This window comes from Stenella coeruleoalba (assembly GCF_951394435.1).
Source record: "Stenella coeruleoalba genome assembly, chromosome: 10".
NCBI classification, from domain to species: domain Eukaryota; kingdom Metazoa; phylum Chordata; class Mammalia; order Artiodactyla; family Delphinidae; genus Stenella; species Stenella coeruleoalba.
Genome location: NC_137156.1, coordinates 20812408 through 20839016, shown reverse-complemented (window position 1 = coordinate 20839016; position 26609 = coordinate 20812408). Strand labels below are relative to the sequence as shown.

General features: G+C 42.7%; 6 protein-coding genes and 1 pseudogene across 7 annotated transcripts; 5 read left to right on the top strand and 2 right to left on the bottom strand.

Moving 5' to 3' along the window:
• The first annotated feature begins 6959 nt into the window (after positions 1-6959).
• H1-2 (H1.2 linker histone, cluster member) lies at positions 6960-7714 on the top strand. Its single transcript, XM_079935697.1, has one exon. The coding sequence runs from the start codon at positions 7018-7020 to the stop codon at positions 7657-7659; it is 642 nt and encodes a 213-aa protein (XP_079791823.1). The 5' UTR covers positions 6960-7017; the 3' UTR covers positions 7660-7714.
• A 4730-nt stretch (positions 7715-12444) lies between these two features.
• Positions 12445-13755, bottom strand: LOC307192711 (histone H3.1). Its single transcript, XM_079933987.1, has one exon. It carries the CDS (start codon positions 12876-12878, stop codon positions 12468-12470), a length of 411 nt encoding a protein of 136 aa, XP_079790113.1. The 5' UTR covers positions 12879-13755; the 3' UTR covers positions 12445-12467.
• A 56-nt stretch (positions 13756-13811) lies between these two features.
• LOC307192375 (histone H2A type 1-D-like) lies at positions 13812-14233 on the bottom strand (annotated as a pseudogene). The gene has a single exon. The product of its transcript is annotated as a histone H2A type 1-D-like (transcript).
• Positions 14234-14485: 252 nt separating this feature from the next.
• Positions 14486-14990, top strand: LOC307192527 (histone H2B type 1-B-like). Its single transcript, XM_079933506.1, has one exon. The coding sequence runs from the start codon at positions 14562-14564 to the stop codon at positions 14940-14942; it is 381 nt and encodes a 126-aa protein (XP_079789632.1). The 5' UTR covers positions 14486-14561; the 3' UTR covers positions 14943-14990.
• Positions 14991-19498: 4508 nt separating this feature from the next.
• Positions 19499-20164, top strand: H2AC4 (H2A clustered histone 4). Its single transcript, XM_079935284.1, has one exon. The coding sequence runs from the start codon at positions 19569-19571 to the stop codon at positions 19959-19961; it is 393 nt and encodes a 130-aa protein (XP_079791410.1). The 5' UTR covers positions 19499-19568; the 3' UTR covers positions 19962-20164.
• A 962-nt stretch (positions 20165-21126) lies between these two features.
• H3C2 (H3 clustered histone 2) lies at positions 21127-21589 on the top strand. Its single transcript, XM_079934859.1, has one exon. It carries the CDS (start codon positions 21148-21150, stop codon positions 21556-21558), a length of 411 nt encoding a protein of 136 aa, XP_079790985.1. The 5' UTR covers positions 21127-21147; the 3' UTR covers positions 21559-21589.
• Positions 21590-25927: 4338 nt separating this feature from the next.
• H4C2 (H4 clustered histone 2) lies at positions 25928-26319 on the top strand. The gene has a single exon (XM_079934617.1). The coding sequence runs from the start codon at positions 25971-25973 to the stop codon at positions 26280-26282; it is 312 nt and encodes a 103-aa protein (XP_079790743.1). The 5' UTR covers positions 25928-25970; the 3' UTR covers positions 26283-26319.
• Positions 26320-26609: the final 290 nt, after the last annotated feature.

Here is a 26609-nt window from a genome sequence, read left to right as displayed (position 1 = left end):
TAAGACTATGGCTAACCTCCATGCCTGGGGAAAGTCGACTGTTTCCTCCTTTTCATGTCCACTCCGACCTTTTCCACAGCCATTATTCCATATCTTTTTCTAGGTCCCCATCCTCCAAATTCCACCATAAGGGTAGAGCCTGTCTTATTTGCTTCCTTATTCCCTAAACCCAGAGGGGATTATCGAAGGTGCAGATTAATTTTTTGTGGAATGAAATAATTATCCAGCATGATATTTCTGGACTACTTAGACAACTGTCAGTCCAAGCCACTTAATCTGTTCCTCCCTTGCTCTTGCCTGCCTATAGACTTGCTGAACTCTCAGGGCTTCACAGTGGTGTCAGGATCACCATCTGTCAAACGGGAATAAAAATTTCTGTTCACCAAAAGAAACAGAAAAGTGTTAAATTATAACTAAAGGTTAAAAATTACATAAGGGCCTGGAGAGCCTGGAACATGCCAGCCGCCAAAATGAGCTTAGGTTGGTTGGGCTCGCCATCTAGTGTCCATCAGAACAGACAGCAAGATGTGTTGTAAACACCTTTGATTCTGCCGGAAGGGTGTGATATTCGTGCAGAATTGTTTGCAGGGGTGAAAACGCTTTCTGCCTACAACTCATTAAACAGACTAGTAAGTAATTAATAGTTATGGGAGTATTTTAATTTTATAATAGAAAAACAAAGGTCTTTGACTTTAGTTCAGTTGATATGTGTGTGTGTGTGTGTGTGTGCGCGCGCGTGTGTGTGTGTGTGTTCAGGGTACATGAATTGTAATCAGTCTGCAGGGCTCTCCTAGGAGAAATCTGAATTCTCAATCTCATTTCCTTATTGGTGAAGTACTAATGCTTGTGATGGTAGTCATAGGATGGTGGTGAAGACAGAATGAACATAGTGCATATAATGCCTGGTGCATAGAAAGTGTTCAGTTAACTGTTATCTTTATTAGTATTATTGACACTCTTAAACCAACAATTACAGAATGGTGTTGTGTTTATAAGAATGTATGTATAACTTTTAAAATAATTTTTAAAATATGTATATAAAAATTTGTACTTACAACATGGCAGGTACTATTCTTAGAACTACATAAACATTAACTCATTAATTCTCATAGCAACCTGTAAAACAAGTACAACCATTGCCACTTTATAGATGAGAAAACTGAGGCATAGAGGAGGTAATAAAATTATCTAATGGCAAAGTTGAGTTTGAACTCAGGCATTCCAGCTTCTGAGCCAGTCCTTTTGATAAACATACTATGCCACATCTGTATTTTTCCTGGACTATTTTATAAAATTAAGAGGTAAATATAAGTGCTACTATCATTAACCATGAAAAGTATAAGAAATCTACGTATTAACTGAAGCATAGCTACAAATTCTTAGGTAAGCTAACATTGTAAGAATTTGGTCCCAACCAGAAATTGTGTTTAACTTAAGAAGGTTTAAGTGAGTTCAGTAGTAAAAAATGCAGGGTGACGTCAGGATTATTGATTATGTTCTCTCCTCTCACTCCCCAGTACACATACACACACACATCTCCCTTCTCTAATGGGCAAGCTTCTTCTCTTCTTATTAGAATCTCTTCCTGAGGTCTTTCTTGGGTTAGTTCCTAGGCCTGGTGACCTTTCAGAAGCTGCCAGGGGAAGCACACATAATTGGAAAGAGTGAACCAGCTTGTTGGACTTGGTCTACTCTTACCCACTCCTCCAAATGAAGGAGAGTATCAGCTGTCTCAGGGTCACCCCAAGACAGGAGGCTCCCATGGTACAAGGATGTAATGGAAATAAACCTTAAATAAGAGGCTACTGTGTGCTCTGTCCAATCCCAGGAACTGTACGCACATTATCTAATTCAATCTTCACTATATTCCTGGGACGAGGGAGCAGTGGGGAGTGTTACGGAGGAGGAAATGAGTGTGCTGGCTCCAAGGCTGCTGTCTTGACTTCCGCTCTTTTGCACTAACAACTCAGCTGTGCTCCCAACCTTCAGGCAGCCTTACAAGTCTCAGATTAGCCTGGGGCTGCCAGGATTTTGAATGGGCTACGGAGTGAGGAACCTTCCTGAGTTGACCTTCTATCATTTACATTTATAATACATAATATTATATATATAGTATTACATATTATAGATTTCATATCCACGTCTATATATAGTATATATAAAATATACATACTATGTAGAGATTTATATGTAAAATATATAGTAGTATGTATTTAATATTATATATTTATACTACTATATATTTTACATATAAATCTCTATATAGTATATATAGTATTATGTGCTATACATTTTATGTACAAAATCTATATACATAATGTAAATGAATATATTCTATGCTGTTTGTTATATATAATTATGAATAGATATGATTCATTTTATAGGTAGTAAACACCATATACATGTGATTATTAAATTTAATACTCAGTTTTAATTTCTAAAGTAGTAAATATCTATATATATGTAACTTACATTAACAAAACTTACTGGGGGGCTACTAATTTTTAGAAATGTGAAGGGGTCCTGAAATCTAAATTTTGAGAACCACTGTTCTAGCCTGTTCTCTGATGTCTTCATTTCCCAATTGGATTAGTAAGTACTTGAAGGCAAACGTTTAAGCAGCACATGAACATTTTTGGTTTTTATACTTTTGTTCTCTCAGTGGTTTGTGTCTTTCTTATCAGATTTATCACACTGTATGATAATTATACTTGTCTGTGTCAGTCTCAAAACGTATAATTCCTTGAGAGGAGACACTTTGCTTGGCTTATCTTTGCTTTTGTTCCCTCCTGGTGTCCTTTGCTTAACAAGTGCTCAGTAAGCATATGTGAAAATCTTATGCATGGCACAGTGATGAGCTAGGAAATAAAAAGCAATAACATGTCCTAACAAATCTACCAAAATTTGTATGCCCCTGTTTCCTCCAAAATAGTCATCGTGTAAAGCCATGTATTTATTCTGATTAAGGCTATTGCCTAATATATGTTTTCATCTTGTGCTTTATAATTGCCTTCATTAGCAGCCTAAACTGAGAAAGTGTAAAAATGTATATCTTCTCGCTATTGACAAATCCTTTTCTTTTGAGGGTGGGTTTCACTTTTGAAACCATTTAAAGTCATTTGAAAACAAGCTTGAAAAATCAGGTGGCTATTAATGCCCTAGTTTCTTGTGTCACTGATGTGATTCTAATAGCAGTTCCAAATGTTTTGCAATGTATTGTTCCTTTTGTAATACTCTCTATGTATTCACTGAGCTCCCACTACGTGCTTTACTACTATATTCTCTGTTGGTTTCCGCAGTGTATTTTGAAAGTGTGTCAGGGAATAAGATACAGAAATTTTAGTCTCAACTGAAAGTTTCCTTGGCGAGTCAGCAAAAATCAGGTTTTAATAACTTCCAGTTGGGGCCTATAACGAACGGACAGAACACTCTCCTGGCATGGTAGAAGGAGGAAGTGAAAGAAAAATCAGTTGTCAGCCCCGGATCCATACACCTGTCCCAACAACTCCTCTCACTCTCCTTTGAGTGTGTCTTGCTGTCTGAGTCTCTCTCTCTCGCTCCAGCTCCATTTGGGCTTGACATTCTGCATCTTTAACTTTGTCCACCAGCTTTCCCGACCCGAAGAATATGAAACAAAATTAGCCAACCCGTAAGATTTAGGATGTGTGTAAATACAAGAATACACAATTTATTGCATGGCAACATTTACCTTTGTCCTCAGTTTATTGCTGGCTATCTCGAGACCATCAATTTTGAGTGGGCAGACAACTACCTTAATCTGAATCTTCCCTGGAGTTAATTTTAGTAGGTCTTTTGTTGCTCACAGGTTTGTTCAAAACCTGAGACTTCATGGGACATCTACAAGATCTAAGGTGGCTTTATAGCTCATGGTCAAAAAATCTTGTATCTTCCAATTTTTTAGAATGGTTTTTAAAGATTCTGATTCAGAGCTTGTAGGACAAACTGAATAACCAAGTGTAAAAGTATAATTTTCAAAACATGACTCTCATACAAGTACTGTGTATAGTGAGCTTGTGCACGGGTCAGAGAATGATTTCAGTATTAATGACGGAGCAAGCAGAATTGAAAAAGTTAGGTCAAAGCAGGATACAGGAGAATGAAATATGTGTTCAGTCAGGGCAAGAAAGAATGCTGGAAGGCTGAAAAATCAGATACAAAATTGTTTAATTCCTATTAGGCAATACAATCATAACTTTTAGGGTTATCTTTTCTACTAGAAAGAATTCACTTGCATCTCTACTGAACAAGACCTTTATTAATGTATCAATCTTCTACAAGTAAACGTATAATTTTGCATACTCTGAGCCCAATCGAAAAGGAAATATTAAGTCATACTGGACAGCGTGCTGTCCAGTATGACAGCTATTAGTCACATGTGGTCATTGAGCACTTGTAATGTGACTAGTCTGAAATTTTACAAATGTAAAATACACACCAGACTTTGAAGACTTACCATATGAAAAAAAGAATAGAAACTGTCTTATATTTTTAAATATCGATTACATGTTGAAGTGATAGTAGTTTGGATATACTGAGTTAAGTAAAATATATTATTAAAATTAGATTCACCTATTTCTTCTTATTTCTTCATTGTGACTACTAGAAAGCTTAAAATTACGTGTATGACTCACATTCCATTTTACTGTATAGCATGGCCTTAGAGCATTAGATGAACCACAAGTGGACTCGTGGAGAATTCTCTACTACAGCTTGAAAAGACATGAAGAAATATCTTTGCTTTGTTTTTGACTTTTCTCAACACAAGTTACAGGGATCTAGAGAAGGGCTACTTGTTTTTCTGCCTTCTGATCTCTATTATGTGGCCAGGAGGTTGAGAGCAAGAATTTGAGTGGCTGGTTCTGGACTTCAGATTTGCATATGGAGAGATGCGATTTGAGTGATTTAAACTGAGTGGTCATATTAGAAAACTGAATTACAGTAATCAAATTTACATGCTGCTTATTTGCAATTTTGTTTGTTTGCAGTACACGGGCCTCTCACTGCTGTGGCCTCTACCGTTGCGGAGCACAGGCTCCAGACGCACAGGCTCCAGACGCGCAGGCTCAGTGGCCGTGGCTCACGGGCCCAGCCGCTCCGCGGCATGTGGGATCTTCCAGGACCGGGGCCCGAACCCGTGTCCCCGGCATCGGCAGGCGCATTCCCAACCACTGCGCCACCAGGGAAGCCCAGGTACACCACTTTATAGTGAAGGGAGGTTCAGTGACCTGGTAATCAAGACTCCACACAGCTCTTTTCCTGGTGGTCATGCATACTTAGCTGAGTTTCAGATGAAGAGGGGGCTCATTGCACATAGAATCAGAACAAAATGGCATGTTCTTATTTTATGTTTTTACCAAAACATATTAGCATGATGAAGGTACTTTAGTTGTTCGTACACTTTCAATGATTTCTTACAATTCCTATGCCCAAAGTCACACTGATGGATGACAGGTCTAAAGCGATTTTCTGTGGTTGCTAATTCATCCATCACTAATCTTATTAGGCTGTTAATTCCCAGAGGACATGACCAGTAGTAGACATAGTTTCCAAATGTTGAATGAATGTTATTCAGTGAAACCATGGGGTTATCCTTAGTCTAAAAGAAGATACCTCATTTTTCATTCATCAGTGAACTTAATTTGTATAACCCCTTTTGACTATCACATCTAAGACTGACATCTTTAGTACATATTTTTATCTAGATGTAGTAGTAGTAAAGGGGGCTTTAGAATAGAATATATATGGCCGGCTTTAGAGGAGATAAGAGGTGAGCTTATCAGCAAAAAGTGGCATAATAATTTATTTGTTCTAGTAATTTTCCTCTACTTCTGTTAAAATTTTGCCGTTTCATTTCTGTTTCAAATCTATAGTTCATCTTAAAAGTCAAAAGTGTATCTTGTTGAAGCCAGTTGCTTTATTTCCATCTGTATCTTTGGGTTCCCAGTTAGAGAGTGTCCTGTACCACGACATGTGTTAGATATTGTTACTGGAAGTAACCTAGAATTTTCATGTGCTGAAATTCATCTCTTTATTGCGGCATGCAAAAATAAATAAATAAATGCTTGTTTTCTTTGAAAACAGATCATCTAAACGTCCCTAGCGGCCAAGTCTATTTGGGGGTTATTTGCAGGCTTAGGGGGTCTCCTTTCTTCCCTCATTATCCCTATCCTTGAGGGCCAGACCCCCTGCCTTGCACAACCCAGAGGGAAACCCGAGAGCTTTTAAAAAACAGCCCAATTTCTCGCCTTTGGAGAAGTGAGAAGAGTGCCCCGCCCCCATCTATGAAAAGAGGGATTTGATAGAGTTTCAATGTCTTCAAATCAAAGATTTAAGTCTCTAACCCCCCATCATCCAGGACCCCCCCAAGGCTTACGAACCCCCTCCCATCCCGCCCTAACTGCTTTGGACTGGCCCCAGAATCCTGGTCCCAGTCCACAGTTCCTGTGGGTCTGTACGCAGAATTCACAGAGGACCTGTGTTACTTCCCTTGCGAAGAAACAGAATTATGGTGAAAATTTAGGTGGAAACCATTTCATTTTTGGCTCAAAAAAAAGGGAAGCATGTGCCCAACCACCCCTGAGAAAAAGAACTTTCAGGGGCAAAGGAGCGAACAGGTAATTTAGAAGAAAAACAGAAAGTGGTCTCCGACTGCCCAGGACTTCCCTAGGAGTTGGGGGAGTTGGGGACGACTGGACGAGTAGTCTTTGTGGTTGCGGAAAAAATAAATGGAGAGCACGAAGCCTGAGGCTTCTCGGATCCTTTCCCGACCAAATTCGGGTGATTTGGTGCTGCGTATTTTAATATTTTCCCCCTTTTGTGAAGTGGAACAAACACAACTTGGGCGCACCGCGGCGGCTCAGAGCCTGCCAGCCAGGCGGGCGACCGGAGCACCAATCAGCGCGCGCCTGCGCTCTATATATACGGCGGCCCGGCCCAAGCGTAGTTCCATCGGCGACTTGCCACTTGTACCCGAGTTCTAGATCTTCAGCACTCAGCATGTCGGAGACCGCTCCTGCCGCTCCCGCCGCCGCGCCTCCTGCGGAGAAGACCCCGGTTAAGAAAAAGGCGGCCAAGAAGCCGGCCGGGGCGCGCCGGAAGGCGTCTGGGCCGCCGGTGTCCGAGCTCATCACGAAGGCTGTCGCCGCTTCCAAAGAGCGGAGCGGTGTGTCTTTGGCTGCGCTCAAGAAGGCGCTGGCAGCCGCGGGCTACGATGTGGAGAAGAATAATAGCCGCATCAAACTGGGTCTTAGGAGCCTGGTGAGTAAGGGCACTCTGGTGCAGACCAAGGGCACCGGTGCTTCCGGCTCCTTTAAGCTCAACAGGAAAGGGGCCATTGGGGAAGCCAAGCCCAAGGCTAAGAAAGCAGGTGCGGCCAAGCCCAAGAAGGCCGCTGGGGCAGCTAAGAAGCCCAAGAAAGCCACGGGTGCGGCCACCCCGAAAAAAGCCGCCAAGAAGACCCCGAAGAAGGCGAAGAAGCCAGCCGCAGCTACTGTGACCAAGAAAGTTGCCAAGAGCCCAAGGAAAGCTAAAGCTGCGAAACCCAAGAAGGCCGCCAAGAGCGCAGCTAAGGCAGCGAAGACCAAAGCCGCCAAGCCCAAGGTTGCCAAGCCCAAGAAGGCTGCACCGAAAAAGAAGTAGGTTGTTAATCGTCTGCTTCTAAAACCCAAAAAGGCTCTTTTCAGAGCCACCACTGATATCAAAAAAAAGACCTGTATACTCCTTCCGTACTTGCTGTTTCTGTATACCTATATCCCCTTTCGCCTTTTAATCTAAATCAAGGTTGCGCAGGAGTCGTTGCAGAAGGCTGCTCACGCTACCCTAAGATGGGCAGTGAGGGCTTGGCAGGGTGACTGCTGTGAGGTTGCAGGGCATAGACCCATCCCTATGGGTTGCTCTTTGCTCTGCGGTGCTTTTGGTTAGTCTCCTGGTCAGCAATTACAAGCGCTGTCCGGAGGCTTGCGTACTTGGGCTATCCGCCTGCCCCGCTCCACTCCTGTGGACAGCAAATACAACCACAAAGAAATCCAGCCAGTTTCTTAGTCTTAACGGGATATTCCGATTGGGCTAAGAACTCATTCAAAAGTCCCGCCCTGCTCGCGGGTTGGCTCACTTCCCCAGCCCGTAATTTTCACCCTGTATTTAATTGGATGGTGGCCGGCCTCCATCCTTAGTCTCCAATGTTTGTTTTCCTTCCGTTGGGTTAGCACTATTCGCGTGATACAGAAATGTATCTGGTATTTCGGACATTTTCCATGTTTCGAAAGTCAAGTTGTTGGCTCTCGGGGGCGTTGGTATCATCCGATCCTGGGAGGAGGGTGGGTGCAGGCGCTCTTGCCTCGCATTCTTTTGTTAATTCCTGTGGGCTGTGGCAGCAAAGGAACATTTGAAAAACTGCTACAGCGGTGGCAATGACTCTTCCACCCAGGGCAAGGCTGGACCAGGGATGTTTCTGTTCCTCGCATCGTGTAACTTTCAACAAATGTGTGATGGATTTGAGCGCATGAAAAACAACTTTTAGTCGGCCATTTTGTCCTGGCCGGCCAGTCAAGGATCCTCATTTTAGGTGGACTTTAACATCAAAAAATCGAAGATGCTTTAAACGCATTTTTGTAACATTTGTAACACCCAACATTTTCTACGCGAAGGAGAAAAAATATATCGGTTAAGTTTTGGAAATTGTGTGTGTATTGAGCGGGGGGAGGTGATGTCTCTAATAAAGGGCTTTAGTTTTCATTAACAGTATTATATGTAGATTCTTTCATATTCATGGCATTCCTCCTGGGTAGAGAAAGTCCAGCGTCCTATTTCTATTCTGGTGGGCAGAGAATTTCTCAAGACAATTTCCCGGGTCAGGGGCTTCTGCAGACCTGCAGCTCAGTTCTTCAACCATTGCCACAAGGACGAATCTGTGAGTTGAGTAATTTCCTGCATTAGTGGTAGTGGCCATGGAGTTCATTCCTCGTCTTAGTCACTGTGTAGGAGAAACCAAGAGATCTAGTGGATAAAAAGAGTAGAATGGAGCCAAAGTGTGTAGAAAAGCAGAGATGAGAGGTGTACAGAGAGTGCTGCAAGATCTGGGTTCCTGACACCTCCTGAGTTCCTGGTTCTCTGAGCCACCTGAACTCCTGCCACCGGGGCCTCTCCACTTAGTTCAGGTTGGGTCAAGTTGCAACAACCAGGAGACCTAATAAAGACACTCCACATATAATCACAGATAGGGCTTATAGTAATAGCACCATGTACTTCTATGTTCCCTTTCTCCTTCAAATAATTTCAGTTCCACCCATTTGCTTGATTTTCACATCAGCTCTAAGAGGCAGGGAAGGAATCAACCTAAGCAAAGAGAGTTGATTCTCTAATTTTTCTTCAAACTTCTTGTGAATGCCCTTTGGGGTGTAAATTTATTGGATTTATATACAGTTGATCCTATCATTGAATGTTTCCTGCAAATGTATTTGCATAGTTGAAACATGTCCTTTACTTTCAAGTAAAACATATTCCTCAAAAACAAATATAACCATTCTTTAGTAAGGCTTCAGGAAGAGTTCATTCACAGAGAGCTAAGTTATTGTTTAAAATCTCTAATTTTACCTAGACTTTAGATAGTCTTCAACAATGTTTCCTCAATTTTGTCCGTGTTCTTTACTTTTGTTCCATTCCCTCACAACTGTTCACATAGTTTACCGGCTTGGGTCTAATAAGACATTCATTCAATTCTAAAAATTAGCTAGTTTAACGAAAAGGTCTTTGTCACGATTTTGTTTAGTTTATAAAACCTATATTTTATTTTGACATTATTAATATTATTTTCAGTATTCACTTATTATTATAAAATAATATTGGCAACAGCAATAATATACTCAAATAATTGGTCAAACATGGCTGGATTAGCCAAAAGTGGCAATGAATATGAATACTGCATAAACTAAACTGCTGACTGATAATGATGAAAATTCATGAAATGTTCGTGTACGTTGGAAGTGTACGCAGAAATTAAAGGCTCCTTGTAAATGCATTATTGTAAAAAAAATTTTTTTCTGTACATACACAGTGCTCTCATAGCTGAAAAATTAAATATCCCGTTACTTCCCCTAGGCAGTGCTCTAGATATCATTTCTTCTAAGCCTGAGGGAGATGTAAAAGTAACTTTGTGGTTGAAATCCATGCCAGAGAGGGACAGGTCCAGTACAAGACGTGATTACATCATTAGAGAATTTCAGAAGGGAACAGGGATATAGGGCACAGTGGTAACAGCAATAGTGTTGACAGCTAGCATTTCTTGAGCACTAATTTACGAGGGTGCCAAGCACTATTGCTGAACACTCTTCATTTATTTTCAAACACATTCTTGTCACAGCACCTTGAGGTAGGTGCCATTATTACTGAGGCTTGGTCACATTAAGGACATAATGAGTTCATATCTGATCAGTGAGCCAGTATAATTATCCTCCATGTATGAGCCACGTAAGTAATCAAAAATTTTCTAGTAGCCACATTTTAGAAAACTAAAGCAAGTAAAATCTATTTTAATAATATTTTAACCCACTAAAATAAAAATATTTCAACAAGTCATCTAAGGTAAAAATATTAAGGAGATTTTAAGTTCTATTTTTCATACTAACTCTTTGAAATTTGGTATGTATTTTTACACTTAAGCTCATCTCAATTTGGACTAGCCGTGTTTCAAGCGCTCAATAGCCGCATATGGCTATTGGCTACCGTCTTGAACAATAAAGATCTATGTAAACGCTGAAAGGAACACACAAGAGAATACTTGCTCTGGAGTAGAATCTAGCTGTTTCCAAGGAAATAATTATGCTGACCTGATCCTATAATTATGCTGACTCTATCTCAGAGTCCTGAGTCATCCGAGACCAGTGTTTCTCAACAGGGCACTTGCTGAGGTGTGGTATAACAGAGTGGTAGGAGGGCAAGGAAGGCCATGTGTAATTTGGAAAAGCATAACCTGTGCTGAGAAGCAGATTTACCCTGAAGTTAATGAAACTCAAGTGTCAGACCCTGTACTTCCAAGGTCCTGGGAGGGGCCCCTGGGAGTATAGTATGTTCACTTGCCCTCATTTAAAGAATACTTTTTTTTAAAATTGCAATGTTGACAGATTTTAATCACAGCTGGTAAAAACCATTTCTGTCCATTCAATCTTCTGTTACAATTCACCTTTTGTCTGATTATGCTGGGATGTTGATGAGAATATTTGGCATTGAGAAAATTTACTTGCATCTATATTTTGTTTGGGGTTAATGACATATATAAAGTGATGTGCAGATGTGCTTATATATATTGATAGTTCAGTTGTTGCTAGCCAGTCTGCTCTAAGAATGGCTTCAAGGAGTACTCCTACTGCCCACTGATAAACTCACCTGGATTAATGGCAAGAAAATATGGGACTAGACGTCATATATCCATGTACCCAGCACTGGGAGTGAATGCATAGGGGAGAATTGAGATTTGAAATGTATAGTGCCAGAAGCTAGTCTGTGAAGAATTCTTCCAAATTTTACAATTCACATATGAAAGAAGCTTGACAGAGGATTTTCCAAATTTGAAAACAATTCTAAAAACTTGACATCACCTACGGTGCTTTGAGGCTGAAATTCTAAGTTATCAATGGAATAAAACAAATTGTGATCAACCACCCTAGAGGGAATACTGAATTCTCTTCCCACTGTCTACACTCTATAGAAAATATTACTAAACAATTTTCCTTTAAAGAGGGAATCAGAGTATGCTGTCAAAAATATAGGAAAATAAAGCATTGCAGTGTGTATTCAACTTAATGTGCTATTTTTCTGAATTTTGTGATAGCTATGGTTTTGTTTTTTCGTAAAATTGGAATTTGTTAATTTTCTCATTATAAATATTCAGTATCTACTTTGTAATTTTGTTTGTAGTTTTAAGTCACCGCGTTGTGTAAGCGTTAAGCCTCAGAAAACCATCTGCTTCATCAGTTACATTGTGCATCAATATGTGGAAACTTTTTTTAAAAAATTAACATTTAAGTAAATGTTCTTTGTATTACAAGGAGGCATGAGTAGAAAAAGCTCTACAGTTGGTACCCTTCAGTATCTCAACCCCCCTTGATTTTCAGATGCATAGGCAAATCTTAAAGGTTACATAAATTTAGTGGATCTCTGCTGGTGAGTACTGAGGTCAGTTCCTATTGCCTGAGCTACAATTCCAGTTTGGGTAGACCAACTGACCTGAAGACAGTATTTTAATTATGAGAGATAATTCCCTGAATAAGTCTAACCCGAATAAAGGCTTACTTTGGTTTTATGTATACTAAAGTCCCTTACTTGAGTTTTTACTATACGCTTTCCACCATTAGTGATTTCTAACGCCTCAGCAATCATGTCACAACCGCCTTTAAGTAAAATTGTGGGTGGCTCTTAAAAGAGCCTTTTTTCAATTAGGAAGATAATTTTCTTTAGGCTCTCTCTCCGCGGATGCGGCGGGCAAGCTGGATGTCCTTGGGCATGATGGTGACGCGCTTGGCGTGGATGGCACACAGGTTGGTGTCCTCGAAGAGCCCCACCAGGTAGGCCTCGCACGCCTCCTGCAGCGCCATCACGGCCGAGCTCTGGAAGCGCAGGTCGGTCTTGAAGTCCTGCGCGATCTCGCGCACCAGGCGCTGGAACGGCAGCTTGCGGATCAGCAGCTCCGTGGACTTCTGGTAGCGGCGGATCTCGCGCAGGGCCACCGTGCCGGGCCGGTAGCGGTGCGGCTTCTTCACGCCGCCCGTGGCCGGTGCGCTCTTCCGGGCCGCCTTGGTGGCCAGCTGTTTGCGCGGGGCCTTGCCGCCGGTGGACTTGCGAGCGGTCTGCTTAGTGCGAGCCATAACGCGCGATTGACCACACACCCACAGGCCTGTTGCAGGCTTAGGCAGTTGTCTTTAAATATAGTTAGAAGCATTCTGATTGGTCTTGTAGTTTTTCAAAAGTACCGCGCGATAAAACCATTGGCTGAAAGGTGACCGGGAAGGAGAATTAATTACTAGAGAATCTGATTGGATGAATTACTTTACCACCCATTCCCGGTGCCTTTTTTGCCTCTGGGATCTGAAGGAATTTTCCTACGTTCTATTTCATCCTACCGCCAACTACAGCGTGCATAACGAGACACTTAAGGACCATGTTAACTTCCGATTCAGTTGATGAGTTCCCCTGATATTCTCAATATTCTCAGCGTGTCAATATTGACACGCTCGCGGGTTGTCAATACAGCTGGTCCACACTAAACTGAGTACAATTGTTTTTTCTCCCCCAGACAGCTGGGTTAGGTTTAAATAAATCTCGAACCGCCAGGACTGCCACTTTCTCTGGTCATCACAGCTCCCCTAACCCTGAGTTTTTCTTTTGTGAAACTACATGGCAGTGTCACTGGGTGGATGATTCAAAAAATCACGTGTAAAAGTGATGACAGATACACACTGGACTGCAACCAAACTTTCGTCAGAAAAAAATAGATTTTGCTTAAATTTACAACCTTGAAAGCCCGAACAGGTTTATTACTGGCAAAAGGAAAATTTCTTTGCTTTTTTTATTCTCAAGCCCGAGCGATGCTTCTGCCTCCTCTTTAGAAACGCTTTTGTTGACTACGGAAGTTTCACCCGGTACGCACTAAAATAATGCTTGTGGGAAGTCCAGTTTCCCTGGAAGTCAGCGTTTTGACGTCACTTTGTCTTTTACAAAACAGAGATAGATACCTGGCTACCAGCTTTTTAAATGAAAATGTAGATGGCTCTGAAAAGAACCACTAGACAGTTTATAAAAAAGAATTTCGTATTTTGTCTAGGCTTTACTTGCCCTTGGTCTTGCGGTGATTCTCAGTCTTCTTGGGCAGCAGCACAGCCTGGATGTTGGGCAGTACGCCGCCCTGAGCGATGGTGACTTTACCGAGCAGCTTGTTGAACTCCTCCTCCTTATAGATGGCCAGCTGCAGGTGGCGCGGAATGACCCGCGTCTTGTCGCGGGTCGGGCTGCCCGCCAGCTCCAAAATCTCGGCCGTCAGGTACACGGGGGCCCCGACACCGACCCGTTTGGAGTAGTTGCCCTTACGGAGCAACCAGTGTACGCGGCCTACTGGGAACTGCAAACCAGCTGGAGAAGATCGAGTTTTAGCTTTAGCTCGAATCTTGCCTACTTATTCACCACGGCCAGACGTAATTACCTTATACAATTTAACAACAAACATTGTGAGCAAAAGGAATAAACGCTGGATGACATAGGAACAAATCATTTTACAGACAGTACAGGGATGCCCCAGCAAGCTATCCGATTGGTCAAAAGTATGCTGTTTTTCTATCCAATAGAAAAACAAATTGTGTATCCTTTATTTGCATAAACCACGCCCCTCCCGCCCTTAGTGAACCTGTACTACTCTTATCCAATCAAAAGTGAGACCTCTTGATTGTTCATTTGCGTTGAACGACTATAAATATATGGGTTCTGAACTCTTCACACTACTAGTTCTAGTTGTGGAGAAGGCGATTTAACGTTTACTACAGCTCTTCGGAAGAACTATGCCAGAGCCATCTAAATCTGCTCCGGCCCCTAAAAAGGGTTCTAAGAAGACCATCACTAAGGCGCAGAAGAAAGACGGGAAGAAACGCAAGCGTAGTCGTAAAGAGAGCTACTCCATCTACGTATACAAAGTTTTGAAGCAGGTCCACCCAGACACCGGCATCTCATCCAAGGCCATGGGTATCATGAACTCGTTCGTCAACGACATCTTTGAGCGCATCGCGGGTGAGGCGTCGCGCTTGGCGCATTACAACAAGCGCTCCACGATCACATCTAGGGAGATCCAGACGGCTGTGCGCCTACTGCTCCCTGGGGAGCTGGCCAAGCATGCTGTTTCCGAGGGCACTAAGGCCGTTACCAAGTACACCAGCTCCAAGTAAGTGCTTGTATAGGCACTTAATCCAAAGGCTCTTTTCAGAGCCACCCACTTTGTCAAAGAAGAGCTGAAACTTCCGTTTTTTTGATGATGAGTGCAATTCTCTACTGGTTACATTTACTTTCAGGTGTTTTTTTCTGTGGTGCTGATAGTTGAAGCAGTTTTGGAGCCAGAGCCCCAAGCGACTTGGAAGGTTTATCGGCTTTAAAACACATGAGTTACTGTGTCGCATTACCCAAAAAAACTCATCTTTTCCCCAAGGATTAAACTTCCAGATGCTTATTAAGCTGTTGGAAGTGTTCACTCCTTTCTACAAAGCCTCCTGAAATTTCTAATGGTGATGGGAATGTCCCTCCTTGGTAAGGAAGCGGTTAGGGGATTTCAGAGTAGAGACCCTGAGGAGATGATTATCCAGGCTGCCTTTTCAGGAGTGGGGGTGGGGGGTGAGGGGGCGGGGGGGGCGAGGGGGAGGGGGGCGTGGGGGAGGGGGGCGAGGGGTAGGGGTGGGGAGGTGTGAGGTGTGAGGGGGCGACGGGGAGGGGATGTGGGGGAGGGGACGGGGTGTGGGGAGGAGGAGGGGGAGGGGAGAGGAGGGGTCCCGACGGAACAGAGGGCAGGTAGTGGCATTTTCTCTGGGAGCCTGAACTCCCCTGGGATTGTAGAAACAGTAAGCAAAATTGTTCCTTTAACAAGCTGTGGGCACTTCTATAGGGTACTACCTCAAGCTCTCGTCACATGGTTGAAGTGAGATTTTCTAATTCCGCGTTAGAATTGTTTACTGATGGCAACAGCCAATCTAAAGCCGTTGCAATCTTTCTTTCATTCCTGAAATCTGGGCTCCCGTGTCTTGGTCACTTAGCGTTCAGGGATGCCACTAGAAGAGCTTGAAAGGGTGGCACTCCAGCTCGAGGAGGGACAAATGATTTGAATTTCCCGCCCTCCCCATCTGGTGTCACCTCGTCGCAGACCGGGAGGGCCCCAGTTGGAGAGGAAAATGTGCTGATTTTTCTTGGAAACCTTTTTCAAAATACCCGCGACTCCAAAAGTAATCCCGATAGGAAGGGCCTTGGTTGAGGAAAAGGAGTCAGTTACGGCTGGGCTAGGCCTGGGGCTGGGGGAGGGGAAAAAGCCGGGAAAAGGGGCAGCAGTTGACTGCCTATTAAAAAGGTTGGGAAAAGTCTTTTCCTTTGGTTTATGAGCACCGTATGTAGGTGACATACAACAGTGTGTCTGGATGAAGAAGTAAAACTTGAAGTAGAATTTCTCGAAAAGGACCACTTTTAAAAGAAAATTTAAATTTAAATGATCTTTTCCCAGCTCCCACACAAATCAGCTGACTGCTATATGAGAAGCATTTATCTCAGCGTACAGAAAACATAGTTGTGAAAGAGAAGCTTTTCTTAGAAATTAAAATTTTTGCTTTTTAGATTATAACTACCCCCCCCTCACCCCGTAAAAAAAAATATTGAACTCAAGCTGCAATTTAAGAATCACTCCCTGGAGGAGTGAGATCTGGGAAATAATATCTCAGCCTCTTCAAAATGATCTCCTGAGATAAGAATTATTTTTTTCCCCATCTTGTCTTTCATAATATTTGCCTACTTGCTTGCTTCTATCTTTCTTCTCTCCTCTCTCCCGCTTCTTCCTAATAGTTGATATTTTACCTAAAACTATACCCTTAAATAAGAAGCCCAAACCAAAACCTGGGTCCCCTAAACTCAAAGCTAGGCCCTTTTGACATCTATACTGATACCTGGCTGATCTTTAACAAGCAAAAAGGAAATTAAAAATCAGATTCCTGGACTCAGGGCTAGACTCCAAAACTATGTGGGAAATTGTGAGAAGCCAGAAATAAAATTCATACATCTCCCCAGCTGATTCTGATGAGGCACCAACTTGCTCATTTAAGTGTTTTTATGATGGCTGGTTTAGAATCCTAGTTGGAGAATTCTAACATATGTGTCTCTTGGTCTTAATATATGTTGATTATCTTTATTCACTCAAATGGAGACTTTGGTATGACAGTGATCTTTTTTTAAAATAAACTTATCCTGGGCATTTTTGGGTATTGTTATGAGACTCTAGATCTTATTTAAATTTATGGTTTTTAAGAGATCTCCCCCCCCCCCTTCCCGGCCCCCTTCCCGCCTGGGGTAGAAGGAGGGGCACTGCCTCATTGTCAGGTGGGAGTGGCATCCAAGTTTCTTGCTCAGCCTGTTTGACATTGACAGGGAAGAGGTGCCTCATTATTGCTGGGTAGGGGGTGGAAGTCCAGGATCCCCATGTGGCCTCTGTAGGAGGGGGAACAATTTTCTTCGGTTCGTGCAATAATTAAACTGATATGGCAGTGATGGGTTTCAGGGCAGGCCTTCCCAAGATGTGCCACTTTGGCATGCAGAGAATTTACAGCTGAAAGCAATCAAGGCCCAAAAGATGCAAGAAGAAACTCTGACCTTCCCCCTAAATGCCTAAAAGAATTTTAGATAGAGAACCTGTTCCAGGAAGGCAGGTCTCACCTAGATAACTACAGTATAATTTGAACGAGGTGTGCAGACAGGGGGGAACCTAGCAAAGACTGTTCATTAAAATTTTTTTCTGGGTGCCATTGTTTCTGTTTGGCCCAGCAAACATTTGTTCACAAAACATTTTCTTGTTTTCATCGTCCTGTGAATTGCCTTCCTACCCTTTGAAGTCCCAAGCCCGTAACCTCTTCTCTCAGATGGCATAAGCCTCAACTGCCTAACTTGTCCTTGGGTCTCATTTTTCTTATTGTGTCCGACCCACAAATGAAATGAAATTTAATTTTTTCCTGTTAATTTGTCTCATGTCAATTTAATTCTTAGACCAGCCAGAAGAACCTAGAAGGGTAGAGGAAAATTTTTTCCTCCCCAGCGACCCCAAGGGCACACCATGCCATCACCTAGAACACTCTGGCACTATTTATTTATGTTGAATAAATGCTAAATGTACATCTCTTTCGAGTTGTTAACCCTTCTAATTCACAGTGATTACTCTTCTCCATGTGCTCTTATAATATTTATTGCTTAAAACCTTCAGTTTTGGATGCAAAAAATGCTGTACTATTTAAACTTCAGGTATACAACCCCCCCAGCTCCCCGCCCCCTGCCCTTTTCAAAAGAGAGTATGAAGTCTTCAAGGCAGCATCTGAGATACCTTTTTACATCTGCATCACGGGTTTTGAAACATTTCAGACACTGAGCCAGTGTTGATGTATACTGCTGTTGTCCATGGTGAAGATAATAATAAATAATAAAAAGGAAGTGAATATTGTTAAGAGAAAACGTCATAGGAGTCAAAAGACTTGAGAGAAGGTAAAAAAGAAACAGGAAATGAGCATCTTTACTCTCCTGCTTGGTTGCCTGGATCAAAATATAGTTCTCTGACCGAGTTGGTTTAGAAGTAATTTTCTCACACCCAGGCTCTTGTTCCTTTTACCATCCTGTTAGTTAGTAGACTTTTAAGCTGGAGTCCTCAAAAATTCCTGTAATAGTAATCCGCCTCCATCTGGGCCCCATCTATTTCTATTTCATGGACCATTAAAAGAAAAAACGGCAAGATCGCCCTCGGTAATTTATCTTAATTTTATGTTCCTCAACATGAGAGCGTAAGACCAAACACCCTGTAGTAATATTAATATAGTGTTTTATAGTCGTATACTGTAATCTCATTTTGAGTATTTATGTGCTGTAGGGTGTTTGTTCTCTCATTCTTAGGAGTCCTTATGTGCTGCAAAATTTTCACTCTAACTGCAAGAAGTTCAGTACGATATGGAGAATGATGGAGGAGTTTTCTAAAGTAATTAGAATCCTGTGTGTGGCAGCCAAGTGAGAAAAGAGGGAGGGTAGGAAGGTTGAGAGTGGCACTGGGGAACGACGACAAAGTTTTTCAGACAGGATTTTGTTGTCCTTGGTCCCATTAACCTTGGCAAAGGCAAACAAACGGGGTCTCTCTCAGTTTCGCAATCTCTAAAATGAGGACAGTACTCACTCTACATACCTCCCAGGTAACCCTGGAAGGCTTCATAGGTAAGCTGTGAATGAAACGGAAGACTTGCTGGATCATCCAGTTCTTGCCTTCAGTTTTCATTGTTCAGATAGTTTAAGACTTGGGCCGGGACAAAAAATTTTTTGTTTCCTCTTCTCCCTCTTTCCTGTCAAAAGAGTTAAAGAGTTAGAAGAGTTAAAGTAACACTGGGCATAGAAGTACCTACCTCTTAAATATTGTTTCTAAATTGTGCTGCGTTTATTCCTTTCCAAAAATCATGAGTCACAATTTCAATAGCAAAAAGTCAGAACAATAAGAATAATCACTCCTGCTTCTGATTGCATTTAAGAACAGTGCTTTGAAAAAACCAAATAGACTCCATTATTAACAGTATTAAAAGCCCACCAGACTGTATGAGATTGGAGCAAACAGAAAACTCACACTAGACGGAAGTCTTGTATGCAAATGAAGGATGCAGGTTCTGATTTCCTATTGGTTCTTAAATAGTAGCCAATGGGACAATAGCACAAGCCTACCTCTGGTTAATATAAATATTGCTCTCGCCGCTGTGTTGTTTATTGTTTGCTTTTTATTTTGAAGGTTTTTGAGTTGTGGTCTGATAGTTATGTCTGGTCGTGGTAAACAGGGTGGCAAGGCTCGTGCTAAGGCTAAGACCCGCTCCTCGCGAGCTGGGCTCCAGTTCCCCGTAGGCCGGGTGCACCGCCTGCTCCGCAAGGGTAACTACTCTGAGCGTGTCGGTGCCGGGGCGCCGGTGTACCTGGCGGCGGTGCTGGAGTACCTAACGGCTGAGATCCTGGAGCTGGCGGGCAACGCGGCCCGCGATAACAAGAAGACGCGCATCATCCCGCGCCACCTGCAGCTGGCCATCCGCAACGACGAGGAGCTTAACAAGTTGCTGGGGCGCGTGACCATCGCTCAGGGCGGTGTCCTGCCCAACATCCAGGCGGTGCTGCTCCCCAAGAAGACTGAGAGCCACCACAAGGCCAAGGGCAAGTAAAGTGTTTATTACTTTTGCACGGCAATTTTGTTATCCATTATCCAAAAGAAAAAAAAAGGCAACTTACAAAGGCTCTTATCAGAGCCACCCACCTTTTTCGTTTAAAGAGCTGTCATGCTTTTCAGTTCTGCCCATATGAGGGTTGTGACATCAGGTGAAAAATCACAGCTCATAAGTGAGTGTCCCGAGGGAAGTCAGTAAAGAGTATGTGCGAAATGACTGTGAGGAAAGCCACACGAGTTTAAATTGACCGGATTAACTACAGGTGAATCAGTTTATAGTCAAACTACTTTCCTCTTTGTTCCAGCGGTGACTTGTAAAGTTTTTCGCACTGGAGTGAGGAAAGTATACTCACTTTCAGTATAGTGAAAAGCACTGTATTTAAAGTTAACCTTCAACATTTTTTGTTGACTTAAAGGAACACCCAAAACCTCTGCATCTATTCAACTTTATAAAAACATTACACATTTCCTGAAGGGATTGAGTAAATTACTAGATCCTTGGTACTTCGCCCTCGTGTCAGAAACATCTTCCTGACTCCACAATGTTTGTGCCAGACTCAGGAAAATCTGAGTATCATTTTAGATGGCAGCCCATCTAATTTTTCTAAGCACTTCCAAAATATCTTTGGTGGTTGTACTTAAAAAAAAAGAAAAAGAGGGTTTCCCTGGTGGCGCAGTGGTTGAGAGTCTGCCTGCCGATGCAGGGGACACGGGTGCGTGCCCCGGTCCGGGAAGATCCCACATGCCGCGGAGCGGCTGGGCCCGTGAGCCATGGGCGCTGAGCCTGCGCGTCCGGAGCCTGTGCTCCGCAACGGGAGAGGTCACAACAGTGAGAAGCCCGCGTACCGGAAAAAAAAAAAAATTACACAAAAAATCAATCCGTTGGCGGTGCCCGCGTTGCTTTGTGTAATTTTGCTGTACGTTTTGGAAGCGAAAGCGTAATAAAATGACGTCAGGGCGTCGGAGTCGCTATTGTTAAAGGGCAGGGTTTAAGATTCATTCACCAACCCGAAAGCAGCTCTTAATTCTTCCGGGGCCAGGCACAGAAATGGACCAATCAGAGGAGGGCGCGGGTACTTTCGAATGTTCTTGGGTCCAATAGTTGGTGGCCTGGCTGTATAAAAGAAGGATGGCTGAGTGCTTTTCCCTGTCATTTGGGAGAACACCCGTCGTGGGGTTTTGTCATGGCTCGCACCAAGCAGACCGCTCGCAAGTCCACCGGCGGCAAGGCGCCGCGCAAGCAGCTGGCTACCAAGGCGGCCCGCAAGAGCGCGCCGGCCACGGGCGGCGTGAAGAAGCCGCACCGCTACCGCCCCGGCACGGTGGCCCTGCGCGAGATCCGCCGCTACCAGAAGTCCACGGAGCTGCTGATCCGCAAGCTGCCGTTCCAGCGCCTGGTGCGCGAGATCGCGCAGGACTTCAAGACTGACCTGCGCTTCCAGAGTTCTGCTGTGATGGCGCTGCAGGAGGCGTGCGAGGCCTACCTGGTGGGGCTCTTCGAGGACACCAACCTGTGTGCCATCCACGCCAAGCGCGTCACTATCATGCCCAAGGACATCCAGCTTGCCCGCCGCATCCGTGGTGAAAGGGCGTAAACTTGTTTTTCCATTAAGTGCTAATCTTAGACCCAAAGGCTCTTTTCAGAGCCACCTACAACTTCATCTTGAAGAGCTGTACCGTAAGGAAGTAAAATCAATCCCCTTAAGGGTGTGTTAGGGTAGAATTCTTCCCGTCCCAACCCCTTCTGCCGCAGCCAGACATTCCTGGAGTTGTAAGTGAGGCGAGGGTCTAAACCATATTTTCTTAACAGGTAAGCCATCCAAGCATAGTTTATCAAACCTTATTTAATCATAGCCCTATTTGTAAATAGTCCAGTTGATTGTATTGCTTTATCTCACATTGCTTTTGTCTTTTCTAGGGCTATGTACCATAGTATGCTATGCTGTATAATTTTTTCACAGTTCTTTGCTGTAGTTGTTACTCAAATATAGGACTTTAGCTATTTGACTCTGATCTTGCTTTTACGTTTTTTCGGTTTGGGGATTCAGCACTGGGTGAAAAGTGACACATGGGATAGTGACCAAATGTGAGAAGAAAAATAACCTTCTTATTGTGTAGCTTTTGCACTATATTTTACAAACTAAAATACAGAATGCTGAAAAACATGACAACCACCAATTCTGAAGGCTTTGCTTGTTTTTTCCATACCCTATTCCTAGTAGTCTGCCTACCTCTGAGATGAGAATTGATTCACCTTGCTAAAATAATTTGCCCAACTCCCACCTAAAACAAAACCCACAAAATACACAGTAATGGGTGTTGTGTTGTTCACTTGGATTTATTTACATTTCAGGGTTTCAATAAAAACTTTTGGTTTACAAAATAATGTTTTTTAATGACAAAGATATTTCTCTCTGTGTATATTGTTTTATTTTAACATTTTATTTTTTCCAGACTAGTATAAGCCTCTGCCTGGCACAGACCTTTGTTACCCGTATAAGAGGTCTGTCAGAGGCACCAATGCCCTTGGCTTAAACCAAGGTGATTTTGCCCCTCAGCTTTTGGCCCCTGCTGAAGTCCAGGTATCTTGGTTTTTCTTGTTTATTGCTGTGCTGGCTCTTATGTACACTGTTTGACTTTTTCCTTTAATATTTTATGTATCTTGGGAAAAAAGTTTTATGTACAGGGCCTGATAGGATAGCTTTTAAAAAGTAAAAGTGCCCATTGCTGTCTGAGGATCAGATAGGCAGGGGACAATGGCTGGGACTGGCTGATCCTTCCCCTCCCCAGCCAAGGAACATGGATTTGGGTTTAAGTCTTCATTTACTTGAGCCCCTCAACAGAACAACTGTGCAGTATCTAGGGAAAAAAAGGTTAACACAGTCTTACAATTCATAACCTTGTTAATTTTTCTAGGGTATACTCTGCAAGCTGGCAGCATCTGGATGCTAGCTTACCCGGGTTCATATCCCAGCTTTACTACTTAATGTGTCATCTTAGACAAATCAATTTCCCCATCATCAGAAAAATGGGGGTAACACTACCCACTTCGTAGGGTTGTTATTAGAATAATATGCATCAAGTTTGGGACACATAGCGTCATATAAATGCTATTAATTTTCCTGAACTGTGTATCATTTTCTCTCATACTCTAGAATTTTTCAAAATTTGAAATAAAGACAAACTTTAGCTTCTAAATTTCCTTTTTACTTGGCATTACTTACTTGCATAGATTCTGCTCAGTTTAGAAATAAAATTCAGACATTTTAAAATCAAATGTGGAAGAAAATCAAATTTGTGAAAGAAAATTTACTGAACACTTTGAGCAGGGGGATGGTGCCAGCATTTTAATATCATTGCATTAAGCATCTATTATTTTATATTAGGGGAGTGACTAAGGTCAGGCTGAAGACAAAAGGGGGTGTTTACTGTACAGATTGTATCTTTTAAATGGCTGCTGCAAGGTCTTCAGTTAGAAAGGGTTTTTCTTACCCAGGCCCACAGAGTGATGTTACACCACAGGTTGAAGTTTACAGCTAATGCTGTTGGAGTCTAGAATGAGTTTTGGTTTGTTATAAAGTCTCTCAAAGGAAAGGAGGAGGAAGTCAAGGTCAGGGTAAATTTTTCAGACTTAAAAATTTAGTAGTAGCCTTTCCAGTTGTCCCAGTAGAAGTGAGTTACTGCTCAATGAGTGTTTTCAAGAGATTTAACACAACAGTGGGAAACTGGTATGGAGATTTGAACAGCACCCCAGGCTTGGCTGCAGGAAAGCTAGAAGCCTGAGATTGTCAGTGCACCTTGGGAGAGGGCCCAAAGGAACATATTTGGACCCACCAGGTTTAACATGTCGTATGAAAAACAAAACAATGCTTTGATACTTTGTGCTTTATTAGATGCTGTGATTTAGAAAAAACAATCCTCATGAGTAAATGCATATTTGTGTGATTGATACTGTGTTAGGAGTAAAGATGAGACCTCAGGGCAATATCTCAAGTCCAGGAAGATTCTTTAAGAAATAATACCAACTGAAAACAAGTCACATTTATATAGGACTTCATGGGCCAATCTCTGTTCCAATGCTTTGCTTACAATAGCTAAATTAAATCTTCACTAGAGTTCCATCAGTGTTATCATTACCCAGTTTTACAGATAAAGAAAACAAAGGCAAGGTTAAAGGTCACACAGCTGTAGGGAAGGAAAAATAATTTTCCCTCTGTGAGACCCCTGAAATAAAAGACAGATTAACAAGAGAAAAACAAAACAGAAGCCCTCATGTATATGTGGGAGATACCCAGGGAAAAATGAGTAACTCCTCAAGGTGGCTTAAAATTCAGACTTAAACACCACCTTAATAGGGAAGAGGGGTTGGGGGGTGGTATGTATGTAGGCCTCTTAGGGGAGAGTAAATAATTTTTAGGAAAGATGATTGGGCCCTTAGAAGAATAGATGGGAGAGGTATGACAGGATAAAATAATGTTTAAGGCAGGACAAGAAAATTTCTAAACATAAAATTTTCTCTCTGCTTATTTGGGCCACTACCCCTCTTTAGCGTGCAGTGTGCACGTTACAGATTGACCAGACTTCCTTAGAAGACACAGGAATGCCTGCTTCATTGAAAAGAGCAATTTTCTCCTGGTTCCAGCAAGGTAACTCCTTAGGGGATAACATTCCTTTCTCAATCCTGTAAGGGATTGTGATGTCCCACTACTCACAAAGGTCTGGACTATGTAGACTCAATATGTAACTTTGATATACGATTCTTTGTCTCAAAAACTTATATAACTGTGCTTTGACCTCTGACAAGCAGAACGGTCCTCAGAGTTTTCTGAAAGACTGTCTCCCAGGTTATAATCCTCAGGTTGGCTCTAATAAAATCCTCTATTTCTTTCTTAGATTGACAATTAATTTTTGTGGACAATAGTTTGTGCCAAGGTTTGTCTGGGTGTGGTGTCAATTTTTAGTGTCCTTTCCTCAGATAAGTGTCACTCTTCCCTAGTTAATGAAACTCCTTGGGAAGGGATTTATGACAATTGAGTTCCTTTTGGAGGATCTGTCTTTAGGCAGATAATGGGAGTTCAGAGAAATCTTCCCTCTGCATTTGCTGTTCTGCTACAGCTCAAAATAATCAACATACCTATAAGGGAGGGAAAATAACTTTCCTTCTACCCTTCTAAGTTCTTGGCTGAGAACCACTGTATAAAAGGTAGATTAACAAAAGAAAAGCAAACAGAAGCTTAATAACATGTATACCTCACGTAGGCTTGAGAAATACCTAGAAAAACTGAGTAAACTCCCAATACTGACCCAAGCCACCACCTTAAATACCATCTTCGGCTAAGAAGTGGGTGGGAGCCAGTTATGAGAGGTTACCAGGAAAAGGAACAACGAGGGTAAGGTTGTTATACAGAATTAATTCTAGTGCCTCCTCATTGATGAGATTCTCTGGTGATTTAGTCATCCTTCTCTTCCTGGTACAGAGAAAAAGACACAATTTAAAGTTCCCTTTATAAATGTAAATGTCCCTCACAAAAGAGTAAATTCTACTCTGTTTTTAGAAATGTTTTTGTGTATGGTGTTTTTAAAAAAATAATCACCTCAAAAATACTCCTTCTGCCAAAGAAGCATATGGGAGCGGGGGAATGGGGAGTCATATTCTGCTACCCTTAGCAACTAACAATCACTTCCTCCTGAATGAGAAAGTACAGTATTTGCCATAAAATACTGTATAAGCCTCCACTAGAATTCTCAGCCGAAGAAATAAACAGCCTCAGATGCAGAGCAAAGGAAGCAAAACAATCCAGAGTTTAAAAGTGAACCTCTTCACTAGCTTCTCTCTCCCACAGTCATTGGATCACTGCCGAGAGGGGCGGAGCCAAAGGGGCGCGGTCAGTGCCTCTTTTCCCGCCTGCGCTTTCAGTTCTCAACGAGGTCCGACTCTAGCTTATAATTACTCTTGACCAAGCAGTAACCTGTTGCATCCTGTACGTTTGCGAAAATTTAGACAATCATGTCTGGACGCGGCAAAGGCGGTAAGGGTCTGGGTAAGGGAGGCGCTAAACGCCACCGCAAGGTTCTGCGCGACAACATCCAGGGCATCACCAAACCAGCTATCCGTCGCCTGGCTCGGCGTGGCGGTGTGAAGCGCATCTCCGGCCTCATCTACGAAGAGACCCGCGGGGTGTTGAAGGTATTCCTGGAGAACGTGATCCGGGACGCCGTCACCTACACCGAGCACGCCAAGCGCAAGACTGTCACTGCCATGGACGTGGTCTATGCGCTTAAGCGCCAGGGACGCACTCTCTACGGCTTCGGCGGCTAAAGTCTCATTCTATACATTTTTTTTTTTTAAAGGCCCTTTTCAGGGTCGCCCACCTCCGCTCAGGAAGAGCTGTACGCGACTTCCGTGTTCAAAACGTATCTGTTGGAAAAAAAAGTGGTTCTGTTTTAAGGCTAACGTGGCCTTATCTACAGGCCAAACTGTTCGCTTTCACTGCCGGTCTCCATCAGCCAATCTTTGCGTACCTGCTAAGAGTAGGGGTACCTTCGCCTAATCAGGCCGCAAGTGCTCGCTTGTGGGTGGGGCTAACACTGGACTAAGGAAAGCTAATGAGAGGGGTTTGGAAGTCCCGGTAACCGCAATGAAGGA